At 43.4% G+C, this 26,637-nt stretch overlaps 1 protein-coding gene across 1 annotated transcript in view; it reads left to right on the top strand.

The window, feature by feature from the left end:
• The window catches only part of LOC144762616 (chitin synthase chs-2-like), a 350,513-nt gene that overhangs the window by 299,433 nt on the left and 24,443 nt on the right, over window positions 1-26,637 (top strand). The window contains exons 17-18 of the mRNA XM_078647843.1: window positions 11,018-11,235; window positions 24,463-24,523. Of these exons, the coding sequence (XP_078503969.1) occupies window positions 11,018-11,235; window positions 24,463-24,523 (279 nt within the window). The remainder of the gene's footprint in view (window positions 1-11,017; window positions 11,236-24,462; window positions 24,524-26,637) is intronic.

The raw sequence follows: 26,637 nt of genomic DNA, 5'->3' as shown, positions 1-26,637 counted from the left end.
TTATCTCCCTATTACCTAGCTGTCGCTAACACCAGTTAGTGACAGCTAGTAGGAGATAGCGACCATCTTGGGCCCCACTTTGCATGTCAGTGATATTTATCACTAATGACATGCAAAGTGGGCGTGCCAAGATGTTAGCGACTGGAAACAGTCGCTAACATCGCTATCTCCTATTACCAACTTTTGGAGATATTCGCGCTAAGCGCGAATATCTCCAAAAACTAACACCTGCCCTGAGCAGTTCTTAGCCATGTTATCCAATGGGAGGTGGATAACATGGCTAAGAGCATTAGCTCGGTAATGCATGAATATCGCTGACTTTTCAGCGATATTCATGCATTGCGGACGTTTTTTATCGCATTTGCGATAAACCTTGATAATAGCATGGTTAATCTGCGATAATTTCTGACGATGCTTAGCGGTAAAAAATTCGTTGCTAAGCATCGTTAGCGATAAATATCGCTTAACGTTGGTAATATGCCCCTCTATCTCAGGATTTTAAGGGCCCCAGCTAACACCTTAAAACACCAGTTAAGATCAATCTTCGAAGAGTCATGTACGCCCTGGCACTTCTCCCTTGATAAAGCTATCGAAACATTGAATATAGTGGAGGAGAGCATATTGAGGCCAGAGATCCCTCTGAACCCATGGAAAAGATTGATAGGCAAACAAGTGATCATTTGATCTGGACTGCAATTCCCTCCGTCATGCCCTATCTTAGACCCGCTGTATAGATCTTACACAGCGGCAAAGCCCAGGCTTACCTAAGTGACGCTATCACTCCATCAGCCAAAGCAAAATTCTGTCCAAGAGACTAATCAAATTAGAAATCCCAGATTTTAACGCTGCACGGGCTCGAAGGGGGGGGGAGCCACAAACTGTAGACTCCGCCCATACAAGAGGGAATCGTGGCTGCAGCTTCTATGTTGTTGCCCCAATCTTATCAAGTAACGTAGGCGACTATTGCGTCTGATTTGTACCATCAATGGAACAAAATCCTGAAGCGAAGTGTCAGCCATGTGTTTTTCCAAGCCTAACACGATGACCCTAGCAGACGGGGGAAATTTATCCACCACATCAGGACTGCCCTAAAAACGGCAAATGAACGAAATAAACCTCTGGAGAAGTACATTACAAAACCAGCGCAATGGTGTTGAGGTGGTCTTGACCGTGTATTGATGCCTGTCTGCACTTCCAGTATCTCCTCCAGGAAAGCGCCTCTCATGGTTAATGGATCAGAGGCCAATGGGAATGAATCAAAGCTCTACAATGCTACCCATACTACCCATAGAACAACACGGGATCCCGGACTGCCACCAAAGCCACACCTCCATAAACACAAACCCTAGGGAAGATTGACTTTGGTGGGATTGGGGAGGGGAGGCAAATTGTTTGATCAAAATATGTTTTAAACTTCTGTTACAAACAACAGTTTTTAACTATTTGTTTTAGCCGCAATATGTTGAGCACTTTTACTGTAATGATTTTAATTAATTGTACAGTTAATTGATAATAATAAGAGAAAATGTGCTTTCTGTGACTCGAGGGAGGTGAAGCTGAATTTAACCTAAAAGATGTGTTTGGTTGTCCTTTGTGTGGTAGCCATAACATAGCACTTGACAATGTAAATAGTTTTTTCCACATTAATAACGTTGGTGTCTTTTTAGAAATCTGCACAAAACGTTTCAGAAAAACTTCATCAACCTTAGATTTGTCCATGAAAGTTTTGTGCTGATCCATCAAGTAGAAACCAAAATAAATAGGGATTTTCAAAAATGCTGATTTCCCATGCTAATTGCAATAGGAAACGTTGCTTTCTGATACAAAAAAAAGACAGAACGGAAGTACACCAAATGTGGCAGAAAGTCAGAGCTTTACTCAAAAATCTAACTTTTGGTGATTTAGTATACTTTTGTTCCGCCGTTTTTGAGAAATTAGCAATTAAATAGGTTTTGGGGACGGTCAGGGGTCATTAACAAGTTAGAACTATCTATTGTTAGGCCACTGCATTATACCTTTACTTTCACTCACACATGCATGCTTACATATACATATTACACATACACCAACTTGTTTTCACACAGATAGACTCTCCCCCGCAAGTGTGCACACAATATATATTTAACACAATTGTTTACTTGCCTTAGCTGCCAGGAAGGGTCATGTTCAGGCAAACTGTAATTCATTCTTTTTAACACTAATTGTATTCTCTTTTAGTGAAATAAGGAATTGACAAAAAACAAGGAGAGAGGAGCTGCGCTTTTGTGCCTAGTACTGATTGTGTCTCCTGTGAGGCCAGACGCTGCAAAGGCAGTGCCAGAGGTCACAAGGGACAAGCCAGGGGTCGCAGCTGCAACCCCTGGTGACCTCTAAATGGCGTCCATGCTGTTAGTGCTTCCCCTGGGAGATGAGATAAGTGAGATTTTCCTTGTGATTATATGCTCAATTCACAGGGCCATTTGCATGTGTACCTCTGATTTATCTACAGAAATGGCTTGAATTACAAGTATAGGGTATTAAAAACTGCTGGCATTGGGCTTGTAAATCCTTCTGCTCATGTGCTACATTCCCATGAGGGAGAAATAGAATGCAAGAGAAAATCACACTCAAGAGTAGTGTGCAAAGGTTGGATTGCCTGCGAATATTGGGAACATCCACAAACTTGATAGTTTGTGCATATTATCAAACTCCTTGCTTATACATTCACACTCTTGAAATGATCTGAGATTAACTCCTACCAAGGGGCTAATAAATTCCATTATGGGGCACAACATGTTATTTGTGGAGAAAAAGGAAATAAAGGGCCATTGCACATAAAGTTGATGGTATTTCACCATCAGCAATTTCACAATATGTACCATTATGGATGTATAATGCTTCTCTTACGGAATTCGCTAACTTTTTCCAGCTGGAAACCTTTAAATGCCGTGCCTTTTCATGAGTTTATTTGTGAATTTCTGTCATAAGTGTGCACCCATGAGAGGTACCAAACTTGTAGGTGCGGATTCGCATTCTTTATGAACTGAGGCCTTTGTGCTTTGTCCTCCACCTGTCAGCATCATGGAGGTGGCCAGCATTCGTTTGGAGGCAGATCCAGAATTTTCTTTCACTGAGCAGGAGGGCTCAGAGAAGGTACATGGAGTAGACTTTGTTTTACCTGAAAGCAATTACCGCTTGTGCAGGTAAGCACGGTTGTGCGGGGCTGCGTGGGGGGAAGCCGACAGACGACGGAATAGGGAAAATAAAATACATATATCCTATTCAATCATCTGTTGACTCCCCCACCCCGAAGCGCTTACCTGCAGGAGCCCCGACTGCCTGAAAGCTTGCTTCCAAAAGAAACATGCCGGCCACATGAGAGCATTTGTAACAGATCATTCAATAAATGTTCGAAATTATGGCCTAGTTCACCCAAAATTTGTACATCTATGCATCATACGGCTTGGTAAGATTTATTCACATTTTGGAAGTCACTATGAGTACATTAAGCTATCTACAAATAAGGATTAGCTGGCATGCATTTTATGAGAATGAATTTTAAGAGTCATACTTCAGCAGATTTTTGCATGTGAATGAGATGGGTCAAGATACAACATCAAAAATTGTGGGTTTTCTCTACATGGAAATATTTGTTATGTTGAGACGTCCTTTCTCTCGCATGTCATGAAAAAGTGAAGTATGTTGTGCTCTTTCTCATGCTGGACTCATGCTGGACTCACAGCCTATCCCATTAGAATTAAAGCTACCTGAGAAATTAGGGTGAGGGAAACAATGATAATGTTTGGGGAAAATAACACAATTATGTCTATTAGTGTATACTTATCATCACTAGTGTCATTCCTGCGAACCCCAACCCCAGAGGGCACTCTCCAAGGGGCATATTTACAAGCCCCTATCGCCACAGGAACAGCACTTTTTATGATGTTCCTCTGGCATAGGGGCTTTGCCTTATTTACAAGGCTGCATTAAGGCACTTAATGTGGCTTAACTCTTCCTTGTAAATAAGACCCCCTTTAATGCTATACTTAGCGTGAAAAGGGTGGGCAAAAGGTGTTGCAGTGCACGCGTTTCGCCTCAACACCCATTGATTTTGATGCTGCCCCCTATTTACGTGGGTGGCGTAAATATGGGGCATTGCTAAAATTAAGACCAGGGAAGACCTGATCTTAACAAGGCGAAACAAGGTGAAATGCTTTATTTCTCCTCGCTTTTGCTGTTTCTATGCGTGCTGCATTTTGGAAGACCAGGAGCCGTTCACGAGTGCCCCACATCAGATGTCAAGAGTTGAGGGGTCGATGCCCGTCGGGAGTACCAACAAGCCTTGGCAACTGCGAACAATGTGGCAAGCGAATAAGGTGCAATGTCGGGACCAGCAAGGTCCAGGTGACTCACCACGAAGAGAGGGGGTCAGGGCAGGCAGGCCATGAGCAATCAAGGGAGCCCAAAGAATGCAAAGATGACCCGCATTTGGAGGTATCTCCAATGAAATTGAGGAGCTTCACTTAGCCCCTGCTGGTGTTCTCATCAAGGAGGATGGCAGTGTGAAGAGTTTTATACTCCTACATTGTAGAGTCCTCTGGTACCCCTTGTAGGCCAGTAGAATCTGAAGCACACAGGCATGGCGTGATTGGGTTAAATTGCCTAATGAGGAGATTCCACCATACCTGGCAAATAGCACAATTTGCGGCATGGTGCTAGGTGTTTGTGCATATCACATTTATTTATTTAATATTTATCATAAAGGGCACTTGCATCTGGAGGTGTATAGGCACTCTACAAATACCATAGAACTCATAGACAAAACAAGATGAATGAGCACTTTTAAGAAGGAGAGAGGAATCAAAAGTGTAGCTGCATATAGAGCGGAAGAGCAAGCAGACACAGCATTGAAACCGGAATCATGCACCTCAAATGGTAAAATGGCGCTGATGATTTTATAGAAACATTTTTCCTGGCCAAATGTCCCATGAGCAATTAGAATTTACATCAAGGACATATCAGAATCACGTTCTTTTCAGTATGTGGATTCACCATTCTGGGGACAATTCTGCTCTATTTTGCCAATTGAGCTGATGGTAATGTGGGCGCAGTGAGTTCAGGGAGGAGGAGGGCCTTCGGAGTGTGTCAGGGAGCAGGGGAGGATGGCAGAAGGAAGATAGGAACATTCTGTGCTCTCCCATTGCTGAATCAGTAGAGTGATCAAACATCCCGGATTTCCTCGGTCAGTCCTGGTTTTCAGAGAACAGTCCCGGTGTCCCAACACTTTTGTAAATTTTAAATAAATTTCCCGGTTTTTGTTTTGGTCAAAGGTCAGGTCAACATGGGAATCAGAAGTGAAAGGAATGCTCCCCTTTCACATGCACCTCTAAAGTCTTACCTAATTGAAGCCTTTTATTGGTTTCTGCCTAGCCGATGAGGAGGTACACTTTTATATCTGGCTGATCCAGTTTTTTTTCAGCGCTTTGTACGTATGTGTGTGTGTGGATGTATATATACATACACAGATTTACAAGCTTATGTTTACATAACATGGTACATGGCACGACCCCCACCCTGCGCCTCCTGCCCACCTTCCTCCCTATTCTGCCTTGTCATTTCCATCTCCAACTGGACATGGAGTTCCAGCAGCGTCTCTTCTTCTTTTACGCTGTGAATCAGCTCTTCCGCCACAGGGCGCCGCCGCCTCGTGGTCCGCTGATGGAACTCTGTGTCCAGTTGGAGGTTGAAATGACAAGACTATAAGTGGGTTGCAAGCACCAGTGCCTACTGTGGTTTCCATCAAATTAGGGGGACTCACGGCGCAATCACTGAGATATTAATAAGTAGAACTCAGTCTTCCAACATGCACTTGTTACTCACGCCCACTGGGCTGAACATTCAAAAACAGCACAGCTGCGCTGTGAAATCTGCTGCTGTGCCTCAATGATGCCTGTGCCAGTGAATAAGGGAGATTGCTCCTGAAACACGTGTGGACAATGAAGGCTTAGGAGAAAGCTGGTGGTTGCGAGCTGCTGCATCTTTGTGAAATCTCCAATAAATGGTATGAAGCACAAAGTGTGAAGGCGCCTCATCGGTGAGATATATATATATATATATATATATATATATATATATATATATATATATATATATATTCTCCAAAGAGCTATCAATGATAGCATAAGTCAGCACTCAAACAAAGGATATATTTCCCAAATTTTCCTTTTATTGTTCAAAAAGGCAGCATTCCTCGCATAGTACCAACGCGTTTCGCAACGTACTGTTGCTTGATCACGGTAAGGATACAATGTTGCTGTTCTTTCTTATATTTTTCAAAAAAAACGGCCTGAGACCCATCAGTATGATCTCACTTCCTGTCCAGCAACAGGAAGTAGCTTGGGAGTTGTAGTTTTTACATTAAAAAAACGAGTGTTTGTAGTTCTGACATTGGGGTCAATGCAGTCTCTTATTTCTCTATGGATGTGTTAACATAATCAATCAAGTAATACATTTCTGTACATTTCATAGAAAAATTTCAGGGATGACGCTTATTGTATCATAACATTTGTCAAAAACATTTTTTTTCTTTTTTTTCCTTCTCTACCCCCACTTTAATGGAGAGAAGGGAAAAAAAAAAAAAAAAAAGACAATTTTTTTTTTGACAAATGTTATGATACAATAAGCGTCATCCCTGAAATTTTTCTATGAAATGTACAGAAATGTATTACTTGATTGATTATGTTAACACATCCATAGAGAAATAAGAGACTGCATTGACCCCAATGTCAGAACTACAAACACTCGTTTTTTTAATGTAAAAACTACAACTCCCAAGCTACTTCCTGTTGCTGGACAGGAAGTGAGATCATACTGATGGGTCTCAGGCCGTTTTTTTTGAAAAATATAAGAAAGAACAGCAACATTGTATCCTTACCGTGATCAAGCAACAGTACGTTGCGAAACGCGTTGGTACTATGCGAGGAATGCTGCCTTTTTGAACAATAAAAGGAAAATTTGGGAAATATATCCTTTGTTTGAGTGCTGACTTATGCTATCATTGATAGCTCTTTGGAGAATAGACGAAAGCGGGGCTCTGCTTTGAAGTCAGCACCGGTGACAAGAGCGCCATTGGACTACGAGTTTGGAGCCTGATCTGTGGATATATATATATATATATATATATATAATATATATATATGTATATGTATATATATGAATTTACCTCCACATTTATCACTACATTTTCAGGCTTCAATGAGGTATTGATGTGGGGTTTGCCCAATATGTAGCCCTGAATGTGTCAAAAGCAAACATATAGTTTGAACAAGTGCACAAAGAAACCAAAGAGGTACATGCATTTGAACAACCTAGCATGGATTTTTAGGGAAGAAAACTCCAGCAAAGAGATGCACAAAACCACAACAGTGAAAGGTTTAACATACCTTTGTGCCATTTGCAAGGAACCATGTATAACAGTGTTGACAGATTTTCTATGTTGCTAGACAATATCCCCAATACATGTTGCTTCCAAGTATGTATGAATTTACACTACTGTATGCCATTGTTTATGGTGATGCCTGATGCTGTGACATGATGGGCTGAACGCCTGTTTGCTGCATATGAGGTGGCTAAAGTTCACACATTGAACACAGAATTTCTTAGGTTAACTGTGAACTTTAGACAGAACAAGTCTGAAAAAGAGAGAGGCAGTCTCTGTTTACTGTTTCTAGCTTGTTCCTTCTAATGTTCATGCATTAACTCAGGCAAGTTCCATGTTTGAAGTTTAAACACCAGGCACATAAGTTTGAGTTTAAAATTATTTATAAAGCGCGCGTACACCTGGCGGTTTCATGGCGCCCAGGAGGGCAGGAGGCGAAGGAGAGTGAAGAGAAGCAGTTATGGGGAAAAAGCTTGAGAAAAAGAAAAGTTTTTAGGGCCTTACGGAAGAGTGTGTATTGGGCGCAGGATCTGAGGTGGGCAGGGAGAGAATTCCAAAAAGCAGGGACGAGAGTAGAAAATTTCGTGCCACCCCACTTTTTGCGTTTAAAGCGAGGAACTATGAGCAATTGTTGAGCGGATGAGCGTAGCTCCCTGACAGGGACGTAGGGTTTGATTTCAGAAGAGATAAAGGCAGGGGCTGCGCCGGCCCGGGCCTGAAAGGTGATGCAGCCCAGCTTGAACTGGGCTCGTTCTCGGATAGGGAGCCAGTGTAGGGACTTGAGGAGGGGAGTGACGTGATGGGATTTGGCCAGGTTGAAGACCAGGCGAGCTGCCTGGTTTTGGACCAGCTGAAGTCGTCGCATGCTGTAGGCGGGCATGCCACAGTAAAGGGCATTACCATAGTCCAGGCGAGAGGATACCATTGCCAGGACTATGAGCTTAAGGGCAGAGAAAGAAAAAAAACGGGAAACTTTGCAAATGGTACGAAGTGAAAGAAAAGAAGAGGACACCACAGAGCTAACTTGGGAGTGAAGAGTGAGTTGGTCGTTTAGTTTGAAACCAAGGGTTTTAACAGATGAAGAGGGGGGAGGAGGAGGACCCAAGGAGGGGGGCCAGAACAGAGGGGTCCAGGGACTGGAGCAACCACCTGTCAGAACCAGCTCCGTTTTGTGGGGGTTTAACTTCAGGTGGTTGTAGTTCATCCAGTCCCGGATAAAAAGCATCACCGATTGGAAGTTGGACATGGACTCAGGGGATGTGGATAAAGAAAAAATGAGCTGGAGGTCATCCGCATAATTGTAGACGGAGACCTCCATCTGTTGAAGGGCAAAAATGAGGGGGGCAATGTACAAATTAAATAACAGAGGAGAAAGGGAGGAGCCCTGGGGAACTCCGCATTGAACTGCGCAGAAGTCTGCCGAATAGTCGCCCAGGCGTACCGCCTGGGTGCGGTCCCTCAGGAAGGAGGACAGCCAGACCAAGGTCGAGCCCCCAATCCCCGCCGCCCTGGCACGGGACAGTAAGATGGAGTGGTCAACCGTGTCGAAGGCGGCGGAGAGATCGAGGAGGACCAGGGCCTGGGGGTGGTTGGTGTCCATGCCCTCTCTGGGGTTGTCAAGGATCGATAACACTACAGACTCCGTGGAGTCTGCGGGCGGAAGCCCGCCTGACGGGGGCTAATACCCTGTTCTCCTCCACAAAGGTGCCAAGCGCTCTGGTCACATGGCGCTCTAGTACCTTCCCCAGAAAGGGCAATAAAGAGATGGGGCGATAGTTTTCAAGAGCGGAAGGGTCGGCGCCGGGTTTTTTGAGGATGGGAAGGATAATGGCCGATTTGAGAGATGGAATGACAATGCCCTGTGACAGTGAGTTATTGAGGAAATTAAGAGGGGGCAAGACACAGGCAGAAAAGATCTGTTTCAGGATGTGAGCAGGGCAGGGATCCAGAGGGGAACCTGATTTGACCAAGGGCAGGAGGGAGAGGAAAGATTCTTTTGTAAGAAGGGGCAAGGAATCAAGGCGAGCCGAGACTGGCGGATTCTGGGGGTCGACAAAGGAGGAGGGGGGGGATTTCTGCTTTGATATTGGAAATTTTGTCTAGGAAAAAGGAGTTGAGGGAATCACATAAGGACTGGGATGGAGCTGGTTTAAGGGTAACACGGTCAGAGTAGGCAAGATCGTGCATGATGGAGAAGATTTCTCTGGGCTGATTTTCGGCAGTTAGGATTTTAGAGGAAAAATAGGCAGTCTTGGTCGCCAAGATTGATTTTTTGTACAAGGCCAGAAGGGTGATATATTGGTTTTTAAGGTTCGGGCAATAATCCTGCCTCCAGGTCCGCTCAGCACGACGAACCCTGAGCTTTAGGGCCTTGAGTTCCTCATTAAACCAGCGGTTTGCTCATTGGTGCGTCTGGATGACACCCGCCTTAGGGGGGCGACAGAGTCGCAACCTGATCGAAGCCATGAGTTAAGGGAGTCGGCTTGCGCGGATGACGACAGACCGTAAAAGTCCGGGCTGGACGCAGAGAGTATGGCGGATAGAGAGGCCACATCTACATGCTTCCAGGAGCGTGCCCAGATGTTTTTGGGAAGAGAGGGCTTGGGGGCTGGACTAAGAGGTAGGGAAAAAGTGAACAAGAAATGGTCGGACCAAGTGCAAGGGGAGATAGACAGAGAGGTTACTGGGCAGTTCAGGGTCCGAATCTGGTCAAGGATGTGTCCCTGGATGTGGGTGGGGGAGTGAACGTGAGGGGCGAAGTTAAGGGAAAAAAGGGTTTCCGAGAATTCTTTTGATGTGGAACATTCAGCCGGGTCTGAGGGCCAAAAGTTAAAGTCTCCTAACACCAGGATTGAAGAGTTGTTGACTGCTAGAGTAGCAACCAGGTCTTGGAAGCTAGGAAGGAAGAGATGGGAGGGTGGGGGAGGACGGTACATAAGAAGGCAGGTAAGCGGGGTAGTAAAAGAAAGTGAGCGAGCGACTAAGAAGTCAGATGAGGCGATGGAGGGGAAGACTAGAGTTTGAAAGGAAATTTCTTTGCGGGCAATGAGAGCGACACCGCCGCCCAGTTTGCCAGAAGGTCGGTCAGCTCGTAAAGCATAGTATGAGGCTGGGAGCGCGGCTAGTAGAGAGGGAAGGGAGTTGTCGCGGAACCATGTCTCTGTGAGAAATAGGAGATCGGGTTTGTACAGGTCCAGTAAGATGAAAAGTTTGTGGCAGTGCTTGACTGCTGACCTGGTGTTGAGATAATAGGCGGATAAAGTAGTGGGGGTAGGAGGAGCCGGTAGGTCAGGACGGGGGCCGATAGTAGGGGGAGAGGGTAGGGGGGGAGAGGGGAGAGGAGCGCGAGGCTGCCAAACCCAAGCTGTTGATTCGTGCTGTCCCGGTATCGTCCAGAGGCCACGGGCCTTGGAGATTAATCATCTGCTCGAATGAATATTGAATAATCTGGGCATAGTGGGGAGCCCCTAGCCCCGACCGGACGTGGACGGGCGCAGATGCCTGTCCCATCATGATACAGCCTCAGCCCATCATGATACTGCCCCAGATTTTATTTGTAAATATCTCAATATCTGTTGTTCTTCCCTTTCTTTCCAACAGACAACATTTATTTATTTCATGATGAACCTCTTGTGGATTGGGGCAACCTTCTTCCTTCAGCTGATTGGCCCCTCAATACACATTAAGCTGCCAAAGATGTATTCAAATGGCACTATTTCCACGACTGAACATCTTTCTGTGGAGCCCATTGGATTCATGTTCCTACTGTCCTTCGCTGCTTTATTGCTTCTACAGTTCCTAGCACTTCTCTATCACAGGTGAGCATTTATCTTTGATTTAACCTTGGAAATGGATGTCCATTGGATAAATGACGAAAATGTGAAAGGTAGCGGAAGTGACATCACATGCTTTGTGAACCCTGGTGACATCATATGGTTGAACCATTGTCCCACCACTACCCCTCAACAACCTCCTACTTGATGTTATGGGAGTAAGGGACGCTTACTTTTTTTGCTGATGATAACACTGCCTCTGGCACCAGCGGTACACAGGGCAGTGTATATTACCCGAAATCACTCCCCAGTACCTTCGTCGTGGCTTAGATTATTCTTTTCCATTGGTTGGTGTATACCACACTCTTCCTGCCAGAATGACACTTTACCAATGCATAGACACACAGACAGAAAGTGCTTTGAATGTAGAGTTAGTAGAAATGGCATTATGCATCCTTTGACCGCTGATGAAGTTACAGTGTTGAAGCCTCGTCCTGCCCCCATCCTGTCTTCAGCCTGCTACTCATTTGTAGGGGTTGTGAGGAGTCAATATACATGGCTCTTAAATCTACGTTCACATTATTTTGCTACTTCTGCATTCACGGCTACTGGGACAAGGGGAGCAAGCGCAGTGCCAGCCTAGGGTACCAGCTGTTACACCAGGCTCCCCCAAAGGATATCCATGAACTGCATAGTACTTTCCTGACTGAAGTATACTGCTCAAACGTTCAGGACACGATGTATATTTGACCAGTGCTGTTGGCCGTCTGAAAGTCCAGTCAATTGGACCTGTTGTGAGGCATTGGGTGTTGGGATACTGTTGTTTTTTAATTATAATGTACGACTATGCAATGTTATGTAAATGTTTTTTTATCAGAGTGTGCAACTGCTTGGACACTACAATTGATTGGAAATGTGACCTACTCTGTTGTTCTTAAAAACAATACAAAATGTGTTAATCTAAAAAGAAGTCCAGTCCAATATGTGGGCCAGTTCTGCAAAACGGTTCTGGCCCATGCGGAGAGGCAGGAACTCAGCATTCCTTTTCTCTAGTGCTGGACCATTAAATACCTATTTATTTTTTAGTACTGTGATACATACATTCAGGTGTCTTTATATTTTTGTGTGCGGTCTTAAATCTAATTGGCATGACAGTACTGGAAAAAAAGTTTCATCATGAAACACAACGTAATCAGAGCTCACATAAAGTCGAAACATCAAAAAGGGAATAAGGGACTGTGCTATAGCCTAGACCATGTTCTAGTGAGTGTTAAGTGACCCATTTAGACAACTGGGTAATAGTGCATATGCAAATGATAGGACGATGTGAATAAAACATAAATTAACATTTGTTGAATGGGAAAAATTAATAGATTGGATCAAAATTTAGAGAATGAGAAAGGTTATATAAATAACACACAATTAACATATGGGCTTAAAGACATATAATTTGAACAACAAATGATATATGTTTTACAGCGTTAAATGAATATGACTATCAGTGGAGGACAAAGGGCCCGATTATAATTTAGGCAGGAATTTCCTTTGCTGCCTGTTATTACCACACACTTATCCACCGAATACGAGATACTCTCTACTGAATAGGGAATAACTGTGTGGAGTTGGATTTACAGGTTGGAATTCTGCATGGAACACCCAATTCTGTGAAGTTTTCCGCAGACATTTATCACTTGCTTTAGGCATTTCTACACATATATCTGTTTAATAAGAGTTAAACGCCACGCTCTTGGCAGGTTGTAAAAGTTTGTGACGGGCCAGGTTGGGTGAAGAGTTGAGGGAGGGGTGTGGTGAGGGTGGTAAAGAGAAGTGAGCTCTTTCCTATTGTGAATTTACAGCTAGATTTTCTGGCTGGTGAAATCGGATACTGAGTTTCTGAATCTCGGAAATTCATGTGGGGGAACACCAGCCCACTAATAATTGTGGGGCATATTATCAAGGGGGTTTATCTCCGCTTTTTGGGCTTTAAAAGCCAAGAAAGCGGAGATAAAATTATCTCCCTATTACCTAGCTGTCGCTAACACCAGTTAGCGACAGCTAGTAGGAGATAGCGACCATCTTGGGCCCCACTTTGCATGTCAGTGATATTTATCACTAATGACATGCAAAGTGGGCGTGCCAAGATGTTAGCGACTGTTTCCAGTCGCTAACATCGCTATCTCCTATTACCAACTTATGGAGATATTCGCGCTAAGCGCGAATATCTCCAAAAGCTAACACCTGCCCTGAGCAGTTCTTAGCCATGTTATCCAATGGGAGGTGGATAACATGGCTAAGAGCATTAGCTCGATAATGCATGAATATCGCTGACTTTTCAGCGATATTCATGCATTGCGGCCGATTTTTATCGCATTTGCGATAAACCTTGGTAATACCAAGGTTTATTTGCGATAAAAATCGCCGCAGCTCAGCGGTAAATTTTTGTCTCTAACCAAGCAATAGCGATAATTATCGCTATTGCTTGGCAATATGCCCCTGTGTGTAGTAGAATTCCAGACATGACTTGTATGCTGCACAACTCACAATTGGGACCATAGTGGCAACAGACTTGCCATGGGTCATATAAACATTGTGGAAGATGATCTTGGTGACAACATGCGCCAATATGCAGCTAGTTTCTGTCAACGGTAAGTGACGACCTATAAGTAAGTAATCTATCAGCATATCCTGGGGTTCAGAGCAGTAGCGGACCTCAGACAGATGCTAAACTGCAGAAACGGAAGTAGGATGTGTGGTCCTGATGCGGGCCGGTTCTAGCGGGGTGTAACCGGTACAGGCATACGTGACCCTGACCTGGGGAAGGGGGACGCTGTGTTTAGAAATAAGTTGTGAGTTTAAAAGCACTTGTTGCAGAGTTCCTCGTGTGCCAAACAGTTTACAGGTAACAATAAAAATGGCAAGATACATTTTGTGACTAATGTTCCTGTTTCAGAGAGATCGAGTTTTGTCTAGTGGCAGATCCGACTTCTCATAAAGGAGCACACAGGGTCAAAGCACGTGTACCATGCAGATATCATGGAACTGTATTTTATGCGGATAGCTCTTTGGGTTACTGCTTTTGTCACAGAGATGATTTTGCTACTTGCAGTTTATAAACCACAATCCTAACATATCACATTAATGTATTAACTGTAATTAAAGAGCTGCATGCAAAGTGCAAGGCGTAGAGTGGGAACCCTAAATATTCCACGTCTTTCATTATCTTATTGTTGCTGAAAAGGGTTGTTTTGGGTAGAAATACATTCGTATTAGTAAAGCCAAACCCAACCACTGTGGTAAATTATGAATCCAGAGTCTGTGCTTCTCCAGACCAAGTGCTCTTGAAATATACTGCCTAGTAGTATGGATGACATGATTCCTTCACCTTCTAATCCTCATTGTTTTATGAAACATTCCCTGTAGACTGATTTACACATGCATGATTGATTGTTTCTATATCAGTGACGTAAAGTGCTCTTACACCCTACACTGGTATGAGTAGCGCTATAAAACAAATTAAATGCATGTGAGAGAGAGGCTATGGAGAGATCAGGGGCACTGTTGGAGGGTGGCAGTGAGGTAATCCATGGAGAAGGAGGTCATTGGGGGTACCAAGAGAGATTGTTACACTGGGCGTCACCAGTACTAAAGCCTGCCCTGAGAAATTAGGCATGCTCTCAACGAACTGGACACCAGAACAGTGATGGAGGGCAGTTACATACAAGTAGAGGTCGCAGTGTCGATGTCTAGGGCCAGAGAGTGGGCAAGACAGCAATGTCTTTAGCTTTCTTGGAACAGTATGTTGCTCAAAGGCTGTTCATGGCTAGCTGCTCAAACCCAGAGGGGGGCACATTCAGCATTTGTTCATCAGTAATCATTGAAGAGGGGTGTTTTCAGCTCATTTCGAAAGAACAAATAATTCCTTTTGTTAATCTAACAAGTACCTCGTAGTATAATTCCTTTTGTATATTAAACTCATTTTCATTTTCAGCTCACTAAAATCTCTTCACAAGAAACTACACCTGAGACAGGAGCCTCATCCTATCTGCCATCTACTAGGGCTCGCGACAATGTGGGCATGCCTAAACATATCTTGCATCCTCTCTTTAACGAAACATGCCCAACACCCTTATTCAGGGCATGAGTCTCTTGGCCACATGTCATACCAGCCGTTATCAGGCAAAGAAGTCAATCTCATACACTGTGGATATTAATTGGGGACATCAATGGTGCTATCCCTGCCTAGCACTTTGGAATAGCTGGTTCTCTCCCAGCCCCTGGTCTTTATGGGTTCAGAAGGCAGCAGCAAAAATAGAAATTAAATAGAGTTCTAAGAGCCCTGGTTAGCTCACTCCCATACCCTCAGCATCAAATATGAGGCTATTAAGTATCTAAGGGCCAGATGTACCAACATTAGGAGTACTGATGTCCTAATTGTGATTATCTCCGAATTGCAATTAGGAAATCGGTATTCCTAATGTATGCTTTTTTTACCCAAATAGTGAATCCTAGTATTTCACAAATCAACCAACCTAAAGAATATTAATAATGTAGGTTGCAATTTGTGACGTATTAGAAATCAAAGCCATCACAGGGATAGTGGCCTGCTGAGGTCATCATACCACCATGTCTGTGATTGCTTTTTAATAAAGCAAAACTTTTTTTTAGTAGCAGTCCATTTCCCTTTAAAGGAAAATGAGATGCGTTCAAAAATAAAAAATAAAAAATATGAAGTTTGGTTTTTTCAAGAGAAGGAAGTAGTCTGTGGGACCACTGCCTTTTCTTAAAATATTTTTTTTAAATTCGCAAAGTGGAAGGTATTTCTAGGGGACCACTTACCATTTCCAAATGGGTTACCACCACTTTTAAAATGGTGGTAAAGTATTACTGTTTTTTGAATGGAATGAAGTTGCCAAACAGCAATACATACCATACTGAATCTGTATTTGGAAGGGAACACCCAAAACATGCCCCTTACAAATACTGAACTGCGTGCCAGTGTGGCGCCGGAGCGTGGAGTGACACGGTGTTACAGACTGCCATACAGCGGAGGTGCATGGTGGGAGCAGCACACGCTGTAAGAGCACTATACCTCTCCCATGGCATGTGGCGTAATTCTGCTGGTGCCGTTGTGGTGCCGGAGTGTGGAGCGATTCGGTGCCCCAGACTGCCATACAGAGGAAGTGCATTGTGGGAGCAGCATGTGCTGTAAAAGCGCTAACCATCTACTGCGGCGCAGGACACAATCCTGCTGGTGCTGTGCCGGTGTGGTGCCGGACCGTGGAGGGACTTTGTGTTCCAGACTGCAATACAGAGGAGGTGTATTGTGGGAGCAGCACGCACTTTAAAAGCTCTAACCATCTCCCGTCCGTGCCCATCAGAGACCTGAGGAGGCTGGGCTGGCCCCCATCTTGGTCCTCTGACTCTGGTAAAATATTGTTCAGTGTCACTATCGCGCTGTATGAAACACAGCCCACTAAGGAGCATTTGGGTCAAGGCTGCTAAGAATCGGCCAAAAAAGAGGGGGGACGGAAGCATCAGCCCCAGGAACTCTTGTGGACAGCATTATCCCCAATGGTTTTTTCTCATGTGGAGGCAGACGCTCATAGTTCCCGTTGATGGAGTGCCTCTGACTGAACATGGCTGAATTGGTCCGGCACCCCTGGTTGTTGCAATATGTTAGTGTGGTAGGAATATCTATTTTAATCTATTATTGAATTATTATCTGCCCAAAAGACGGTAAAAAGGAAGAATGTGGGGACAAAGAGGGCTCCCCAAGAGACCCCAAGGCAACACTCTTGACTCTTTCTTGGTGCGTGCTGCAAAAGTCCTAGATAATGAAATTACACTAGCACACCAACGCTTATCAATGGACAGAGAAGAAATCTATCTACTACATGCAGACCCTGCAACTCTGCAAAGTGATCTGATCCACCAAGATTGCATTGCTATGGGGTCCTGACAACAGTCCAAAATGCCCAACCTTTCCCAATCTTTCCTCAACAACTGCAAATGGGCCTCCAACAAAGGGGAAGAAGAAAACAAAACATCCTGGCTTGATTCAAACAGCATGCAAAGATGATCTCAAATACCTGCCAATGTAGGAGGATAAAGAAGATTCACCCCGTCAATCTGTACAAGTAAGACTCAGCCTCCTAACTGCAACAATGACTCTGACCCTGAACTGAGGCTCGAGCTGGATACAATATTTATTAAACTTGAATCAGCTCTGATTGCTAATCACTCCCCTCTTTTGGAGAGACTCAGTAATTTGGAGGCCACTGTGACAAAACTACAGAGGCCAAAAGATAACATCAGGAAGTCTAATTGCTTAATGAGGCCAGCATTGTGGAGTTGTAGCACTGACACAGGCCATTTTTGCAGAGGCTGCAAGAAGTTGGGTATGATGCCTGCAGCTACGGTGGAAGGTTCTGTGTATTTGGGAGCATTCCAAGGTGAAATTTTAAGAATTTTATTTTCAATGATTTTGGATATCCCAGGTTGAAGTATTTTTGAGGGGCTAAGATCTTATAGTTATTCAAAGTAATCCAATCATGAGATCTGGGCAAAAAGGCGGCTTTATCCTCCACCAATGACAGCTGTTTTAGGGATTTCCAGGCCAGCTTTTTAAAGCATGGGTAATGGATCTGCGTGTTCCAGAGGACGGATAGCCCAGTGCTTACCAGAGCCTCCTGAAGGTAGCTTCTTGCAAGGGAATTCTCCCTCTGTTGGAGGTCTTGCCATAAGATCTGGTTTACAGTGTTTGGGGCCGATAATCTGATCTCATTCCAGCAGATGATGTATGCGCCATACCTGGCCCATGATTGCTTCAATAGGCCAAACTCGAGCCTTAGTTGCACCAGGAAGGTGTCGTTTGGGAGGCTGATCATGGTTCTGTATGCTTTGACTAGAGTTTTGTCCAGTAACTTGGCGTCTTATTTCGATGCCATAGGTTATAGTGGGTAGATTTTTTACCTGTGCTACTTTCAGGAGGGGGCTTAGAGTTGGACCAGTTAGTTTTGATGTTTGAGTTTTTTTAATGTTAGTGCTAACACCTCACCTTTTCTTTTAATCTCTTCTTGAGGTCATGCAAAGGATCCTTCTTTATCTATGTAAACGCCTAGGTACTTGTAAACTGCCGCTAGTTCTATTTGCGTGCCTCCCAGGTGCCAGGACCTTGCTCATTTCCTCTTGTTAATAATGGTCATGCTTTTTTTTAATAAGATTAATTGACAATTTGTTTCTTCTGGCGTAGTTCTGCATTTCATTAAGGAGGTGTTGCATGCCAACTGCAGTGTGGCTAAGAAGAATTACGTCGGCGGCATACAGGAGATTGGACAAAGTTGTGCCCCCCAGCCTGGGTTTGTGGGAGATCTGCCAAAAATAGATTGAATAAGGTAGGCCCCAGCACACAGCCCTGTTTCAGGCCTTTGGTTGTTGTTACTCTTCTCGAAAGGTCGGTCCCTGCTCCCAGTTTTACCTGTACCCAGGTGTCTGTATGAAGGAGTGTTAACATTTTTAAGAGAGCTTGTGGAATGCCCTAGTGGGTTAGCTTCCCCCACAGTCTTGCCCTAACTATATTATCGAAAGCAGAGCTAAAGTCAATAAAACAAAGGTGCAGCTGCATTGTCTTGGATATTGCTGCATCAATAAGCAGAGAGATTGAGAGGGTGTTGGTTGTTGTACCTGTTGTTTTCCGGAGGCCTGTCTGGTTTAGTGGTATTATTATGTTGGCATCAGCCCAGGCTGTAAGTTCCTCCAACACAGTTCCTGCAAAGTGTTTGGCCTCATTGTCAATCAGAGTCACCAGTCGATAATTACCAGGCAAGGTGTTGTCACTGCTTTTGTGTATCGGGACAATCGCGGAGCCTTTTCAAGAGTCTGGTATTATTGCCAGTGACCTCTCTTCTGATGATAGTAGTTAAAGAATGATTGCCCTCTGTTTGAACAGAGCCGGGGGAATTCCGTATGGGCCCGGGGTCCCTTCCTTTCTACCCTTTGCGATCTGCCACCTCATTAGGAGCAGCTCTGCAGCATTTGTCTCCTCCTCCGGCAGTTGATCTATGTCGGAAGATGTTTGTAGGACTCCCTCCTTAGTTTGAGTGCCTTCCGAAAGGACACCCAATAAGTTCCTGTTTTGGGAAATTGATAAGAAACCCAGAATTTTATGATTGAAATGATCATATGAAACGGGCCCAGGTGTTCTCTAGTATGTGGGGAAAAGTGCCTCCATGCTGCGGGTGCGTAATTGTATTTACAATTTTCCAAAAGCGGGCACTATCGTTATGGTTTATGTTGTGGAGGAGAATACCCTTGGGGTATTTCTACAGACATCTCATGCATTCCCATGTAATACACTAAGATCCTGTTCCCCAACCCAGATTCAGCACAGGGGCCACCAAACTTATGCACTTACAACTAATAATATGTTCCAGTCTCTAACCGACCTTGACAGTTTAGATTGACTCACAAAGGTCCCACTGATCGCTAAAATAGTTTACCCGAAGAATGAACAAGTCATCCTGAGAGGAGTAGATTCCTTAGAGCTAATACCTCAATAAGTATGCAAATTACCCCGTTTCAAGGCTATTTTTACCCAGAACATGATCCAAACACAGGTATAGAAGAGTCAGCTGAGGGCCCTACTGTACAAGAGCTCCCAAACCTTAAAGACCAATAAAAAAGAGTTTCTTGGAACGTTGCAGGGCTAAGGTCCAAACTGTAAGATTCCAATTGGGCTAATTTAATAGAGGAATTCCGCATATGCATGTTCCAGGAAACATGGTAGACTGAACCAATTTTCAGAGTAGGGTACACTAACTTTAGCATTCAAGCTAGACCTTCACCTGCAGGTCGACCATCGGGAGGTCTACTTATTTGGGTTAGGACAAGCCTGGCCTGCAAAGTTAATAAACGAAATATAGAGTCAGCTGATAAACTAGGCATTGACCTCATATCTTTAAAAGGGCAGTTTTCCTTAAGACTAATTAATATATATAATTGTTTCAAGAACCAAATCCAGGAATCTAGCACATTAGCAATTTTGTCCAATTTTTAAGACAACACAGATAGAGGGACATTTGTTATTGTAGCTGGAGATTGTAATGTTGCACATGAGCCTGTGACTATGTGCAGGACCTCATTCTAGAGGAAGAACTATGAAGGGGTATTAAAAAACTCCAGACACCCCTGCTCAAGAGATGCACAAAGGCAGGGCAGCAAGTATTTCTAGCCTTTACCCTAACCCAGGAGTACGTGCCTGCAATGGGCAGATGGAATCTGACTTAGAAGCTACCTTTACATTCTACAGGGCGAACGCTCAAAGAGGAATCGACGATATAATGGTCGATCTAGACTTATGGCATAGGGTACATGACATGTCCACTATACCAAGATATGACACTGATCATAATGCAATGGTTCTGGGCTTAGTCGATATTCAATTTTTGTTAAACAATTCTGTCTCCCTGAGAGTCACCTTAAATGATGATAGACTGATCAAATTGAGTCATTTAGCCTCAGATGATAACTCTCTAGCTAATATATACGTCGAGGTGGCATCTGCCCTCATTAACTTGAGCAACTTGGGATGCGATGACTTAGCTATCATGTCTACTTTCTCCCATCTTCATAAGGTAATTAAGAGTCACGTCTCTAGACAAACAGCAAGCACTACCCCAGACTTAGGGATATGCCCTGGTTCAATTGGAACTGCAAACAGGCTAAGACAACCCTAATTGCCACAGTAAAAGGTGGGAGCAGTGCTCTTATAATGGAGAGAAGAAGAGCCTACAACAAGGCACAGATAGAGGGTAAGAAAAGTTGGGAGTAAGAGAATTGACGAACTTTGGTTGAAGCATCAAGAATGAAAAATAGTCAATCATTTTGGCATTTATTGGCCAGTGGAGCAGTGCACACGGTAATAAATAGGAGTTTATAATTCAATCACATGTTTGGGAGGAGCACTTTGCACAGTTGTATGCCATGGACGGCAGCGATAAGGACTCTGAGGTCTCAAAGGACGACTCAAATCTGCTACCTGAGAAAGAAGCAGCAGAAGTAGTCTCCTTTACTTTAGAAGAAACTGTGACTGCAATTAGCAGCCTGGGTAAGGGTAAAGCTCCAGGATTACACAAGATAACGGGGGGTCTTTACTGCTCAGAACCCAGCATATGAGGTCCTGTACTTCACTCAACATTTAACGCAATAGAGCTAGGAGGGGATATCCCAAGTACCTGGAAGGGTGCCAAAATCATATTTAAAAAAGGGAATCCCTCTAATTACAGACCAATCTGCCTCATAGATATGGCTTACATTGTTTTAGTAAATTGATCCTGATGCACCTAAACATTTGGATCGAGGAAAACAATACACTGTCTCACCTAAAAGCTGGCTTCAGGGAATCCACTAGTACCTTACATCCGGTATTCTGTTTCTTACTGGTTACCTGGAAGAATGTCACCATTAGAAATCATATCATATTCGTAGATCTTAAGCAATCATTTGACTCCATAAATTGCACCAAATTATAAGTCGCCCTGAGGGATTCAGTCTGCTACAACACATAGTGCGCATGCACCAGGATAATTATGCCCAAGTTCGATTGAACCAAGGGGGCAAACTCACTGGGAAGATAGGAGTGCTCAAAGTAGTACGACAAAGATGCCTTTTAGCCCCAACCCTATTTACCTTATATATGAATGGGCTACCGGGCAGTTGTGTTGTGTGCTGCTGAGCTGGGGGCTAATTTCTCTGTGGTGGGGGCTTATTTAGTTGATGGGGACCTGCGTGCGATTTGAAATAAAAAAAGCAAAACGAATTTCGTTTTGCACACGCAGGTCCCCATCAACGAAATTAGCCCCAGCATGGCAGCACACACAACTGCCCGGTAGCCAGTCCGGCCCTGGAATGGGCTAATTTAAGCTCTGCATAACTGCAGGGGGGACCCGCCTAAGTTTGCGAGCAGACAAATTCCATCACTCCTGTTCGCAGATGAAACTCTACTGATTGCAAAAACACCTATGGGTGTGCAAAATGTATAGCCCAGGTGCCACAGCCTGCGTTGGCTTTTAACCCCCACCGTTGTTTTAAAGGAAAAATCGGTTTGGGCTCAAACACGCTAGAACAAGTCAAGGTTTTTGACTACCTGGGGTTCAGACTGAATAGTAACTTGAGCCGGACTGTCCAAATCCAAACGAGCTCCCTTACACTACAGAATGTTGACTCGGCACTGGTCAAGAAACCTAATCAAACTGCTTAACGTCCTATTTCTCCAGCCTTAGAAATACATCGAGCTAGAGGTCTGGGGTAGCAATCTACAGTGTAGAACTGTGGGCTTGGACCAGACAAAGAGCCTGGAGCAGGCAGAAAATACATTTATAAGGTCATTACTAAACTGCCAATTAGCACTCCACTTCTACTGGCTCGGTTAGACCTTGGCCTAAGAAGTGTTGTTAAGTACATAGCGGAATTGAAAGCATTAGTGTTTTCGTTCAGAATATGGACCAGCAAACCTCAAATCCCAGTTAAAGAAGCTGTAGAGGAAGTACACAAGCTGGATAAAGCGGAAGGACGGGTGAAGTGGTTTAGAGAGTTGAGGCATTGGTTAATCAGATTGAGGCTGAAGGCTATGTGGGAAGATGCTAAATTCCTAATAAAAGATACTGAACCTCTCTTAAAAGTGAGGTTCTGGGCTCTTACTCAGGACTCCTGTTATGGAGTCACAGCACAGGGTATTTGTTTTTAATGTCAATGGTCACATGCTCTGTATCATTTCATATGATTTTAAATTCTTGTAACCTTTTACGCTATAACTATTTATTTATTTTTGTATGATGTATTTTATAAAAGAAGACTGTTGTATATAAATTTTGAGAATGATCTCTACTTGATGGATTAAAGAACTACTCTATTCATGAGTTAAGTCGATTTGAGATCTACAGGAAATCGCTATTCGAAAATAAAAAGGTTCACACTTTCGGAATACCGGTTTCCTAACTACGACTCAGAGATAATCGTGTTTAGGAAGTCGGTATTGCTAATGTTAGTGCATTTGGCATTTAGGGTATAGAAAAGAGCGGCTCCTGCAAATATATAATGCAAAACAGAAGTACATTTTCAGAGATTCTTCCAATATAGATAGAGAAGAAAGACTTGAAAACGGCCGTGGCATGATTCCTTTGATGTATGAATAGAAGATAGACATAAATCACAACTCACTAAGGCCTACATTTAGTAAAGCTTTGCGCAGGTGCTCATGGGATGCAATGCAAAATATAGTGTTGGGTTACTTTCCATTTCAAAGTACTGCATTACAGTTGCTACATATTTTGCATTTGCACAAACTTTAGTAAATGTGGGCCAAAGAAACTTTATTTATCATGCAAATCGTAAAATAGAAAAATAAAAACAGACTCAGACTTCCAGAGTTCGCTAACATCAATGCCCAGAGAAATAAATCACCTTGATTATGATCATTATCTGGTAGAGAATAATTTCTGAAGACTCTATTCCATAACAGCTGAGATATTTTTTCTCAAATTTGAGATAAAAATTCAGCATTTAGTACAGGTGAGTTGCTCAACTGTTTTATGAGATATGATTAAGAAGCAGGATTTTACCAGCAGGTGGGTACCATAGATCTAAGTAGAATTGGACCTGTGCCTTGGCAAGTGAGAACATGATTTGCTTAGTGTACAATCGTAGACGAGGGTAGGAGATATATTCTCACGGTCTATGGAAATATGTGATTCTGTGGGTGTTGCATTTTCAAGAAAATTATGGATTTATGTCAGTTGCCACATAGTCCATTACCTACTCCATAATCTGCCAATTTTAACAAAAAACAAATGTTTCCAGATCAAACTTGTTACTAAAAATGTGGTGACAGGTGTCCCCACGCAGTGGAAAGACTTTTTCAAAGCTTAACTTGTCATTTTTCAATTGCATATTGCTGTATATGGGTGTTAAACTTGTGGTAATAAGGTGAAATATTTGCCCAGACTGTTACCACGTGTGAAAATGACAAAAGAATGAAGTAATGCTATCACAAAATGTGCTGAATTATGTCACATGATTTGCCTTTTCATGGCACATAAATTAGTCAGTCTGGCTGCATAATTTGGTCCTCCCCTGCCCCATAATTCCAGTGGCCATGGATATAACAAGCTTTTATCCTTTACAAATACCTACAAGGAAAATATTAATAATGGAAAGTATTCGAGTCTAGATGATAATAGCAACTGAATTTATTTAACAAGTCTTTATGTTTTACAGAGTTTACACCTTCATCCATTTTGTGGCATATCAAGGGACGGCTGGACAGGGAAACAATCTGGTGAGAAGAAATATTTCAGAAATAATATTTTCTTTCAAACCTCGGTGTGGAAGTGTGTCTGTATCTTGCATATGTAATAATACCTCACGCATCTTCTCTGCCTTGATAATTGCTGCCTCTTACCACCCAAACGGTATAATATTGACTATAAATTGATTAACATTTCTGTTGATTAGAAATGAATATGTTTATTGATTTTCATGTTTATATGCACGTTTCTAAACAGGTGCTTGTCATTTACAATGACATGTGAATTTCTCAGCATTATTTCCAGAGGTGGTCTGGCCAAGAGAAAGTTCGGAATCGGCAACCTCAGATTTCGACTAGGAAATAAGTTTAAAAGTTGAGGTTTCCCTCATGTGATGTGGATTTAGGTACCAACATCTTAAGATGTGATTGTGGGTGTGGCTCAGTGTTCGATGGGCAGTTCGGGCAGTCAGGCATTTCCAGATGATTCTGCTAGAAAGAGCCATGTGTGGGCGGCTTTTGTTTTTTGGGCCCGTCAAGGGCCACTGGACCAAAAACAATACGGCATACACACTGGCCCTTCAAGCTAGCCCATTTGGCAGTTCATGATTGCCAGGCTGTCTGAGAGACAAGTGCAACTCTGGTTTGCCTTACCTATTTGGGGCCGATTATCCTGAGCAGTGCTTAGTTTGAGCCGGTGGTTTGCGGTGCTCATCACCGGTACCTAATTGTCTGCACCGGCACCTATGAAAGTCCGCCCACATGGTGGCACTGTTTGTCTAAATTAGATATTAGCAGAATAACAGCTGTTTAATAATTTAAAATACATAAAACATAACTGATATCTGCACCCAAGTGATTGCTATAGTGGAGGGTGCTTGGAAGAGTCTGATTTGAAATTAAATGAAATAGAAATTAATAATAAACATGCACTACTACCCGGGGGTGTCTAGGCGCGCAGGCTTGCTAATAGGGCTGGCCAAGGTTAAGAGGCTGGCAGAGGCTAAAAGGCTCCTGATAGATTGAAGAGCTAGGTTTTAAATTTTTTCCTAAAAGAGAAGAGGTCTGTTTCCTTTTTTAGGTATAAGGGAAGGCTGTTCCAGAGACAGGAAGTGCTGCCTATGAAACTTCTCCTGCCCCATTGTGCTTTTCTTACTCTAGGGACAGTGATATGACATGCTGATTCTGAGCAAAGGGATCTTGGCGGAATGTACCAATGAAACCAAAGCTTAATTGATTCAGGGCCTTCCCCATGTAGAGCCCTGAACGCAATGCACAGTGCCTTAAACTGTATATGCTTTTCAATAGGTAGCCAATGGAGAAGTGTAAGGACAGCCGAGACTGATTGTCTTTTAGATATGCCAATTAGAAGGCAAGCAGCTGAGTTCTGTAGAACCTGTAGCTCATTGAAACTTTTCTTTCAGATTTTTCCGAAAAGAGCATTTGCGTAGTCAATTTTTGAGAGTATCAGAGTGGAAATGACAGTTTTTTGCAGGTCTTTCGGAATAAGGGGAAGATATTTCTTAAACGCTTCATAGTAAAAGAGGTAGACGTGACTGAATGTACGTGCCCTTCAAAGGTCAGTTGATTATCAAAGATAACTCCAAAGATTTTTACCTTTGTTACTGCCAACGAAAGTTGGCCAAGTTCAGGTGTCCACCAATCTTATGACCAAAAGGAGGGTTTCTTTCCAAAGAGCAATACCCAGGTCATGCCTGAATTCAGATTCATGCAATTTCTGGCCATCCATTTTCTGATCTCCTGTCTACAAGTGTAAAAACGCTTTGCTGTCTCTGAAAAATTGGATGATACTGAGATCAGTAATTGGGTGTCATCTGTGTAAGGGACTGCAGATAACCCAAAAGATGGAATAAGTTTGGCCAATGGAGCTACATAGATGTTAAAAAGGGTCGGGCTAAGAGACGAACCCTGGTGGACGCCACATGGGAGAGAGAAGGAGGAAGATTTTAAATTGTCAACTGCAACAAACTGAATTCTGTCTGACAAAAATGATTTAAAAACCAGGACCTTTGTCGTTTACCCCAATGTCCTCAAGCCTATTCAGCAGAATATTGTGGTTTACAGTGTCAAATGCTGCTGAGAGGTCTAACAGGACCAGCACTGCACTACTGCCCACATCCAGCATC

This window comes from Lissotriton helveticus, chromosome 6 (genome assembly GCF_964261635.1).
Source record: "Lissotriton helveticus chromosome 6, aLisHel1.1, whole genome shotgun sequence".
NCBI lineage: Eukaryota > Metazoa > Chordata > Amphibia > Caudata > Salamandridae > Lissotriton > Lissotriton helveticus.
Note: the sequence above shows the minus strand (reverse complement) of the source record. Positions and strands in the feature narration are given on the sequence as shown.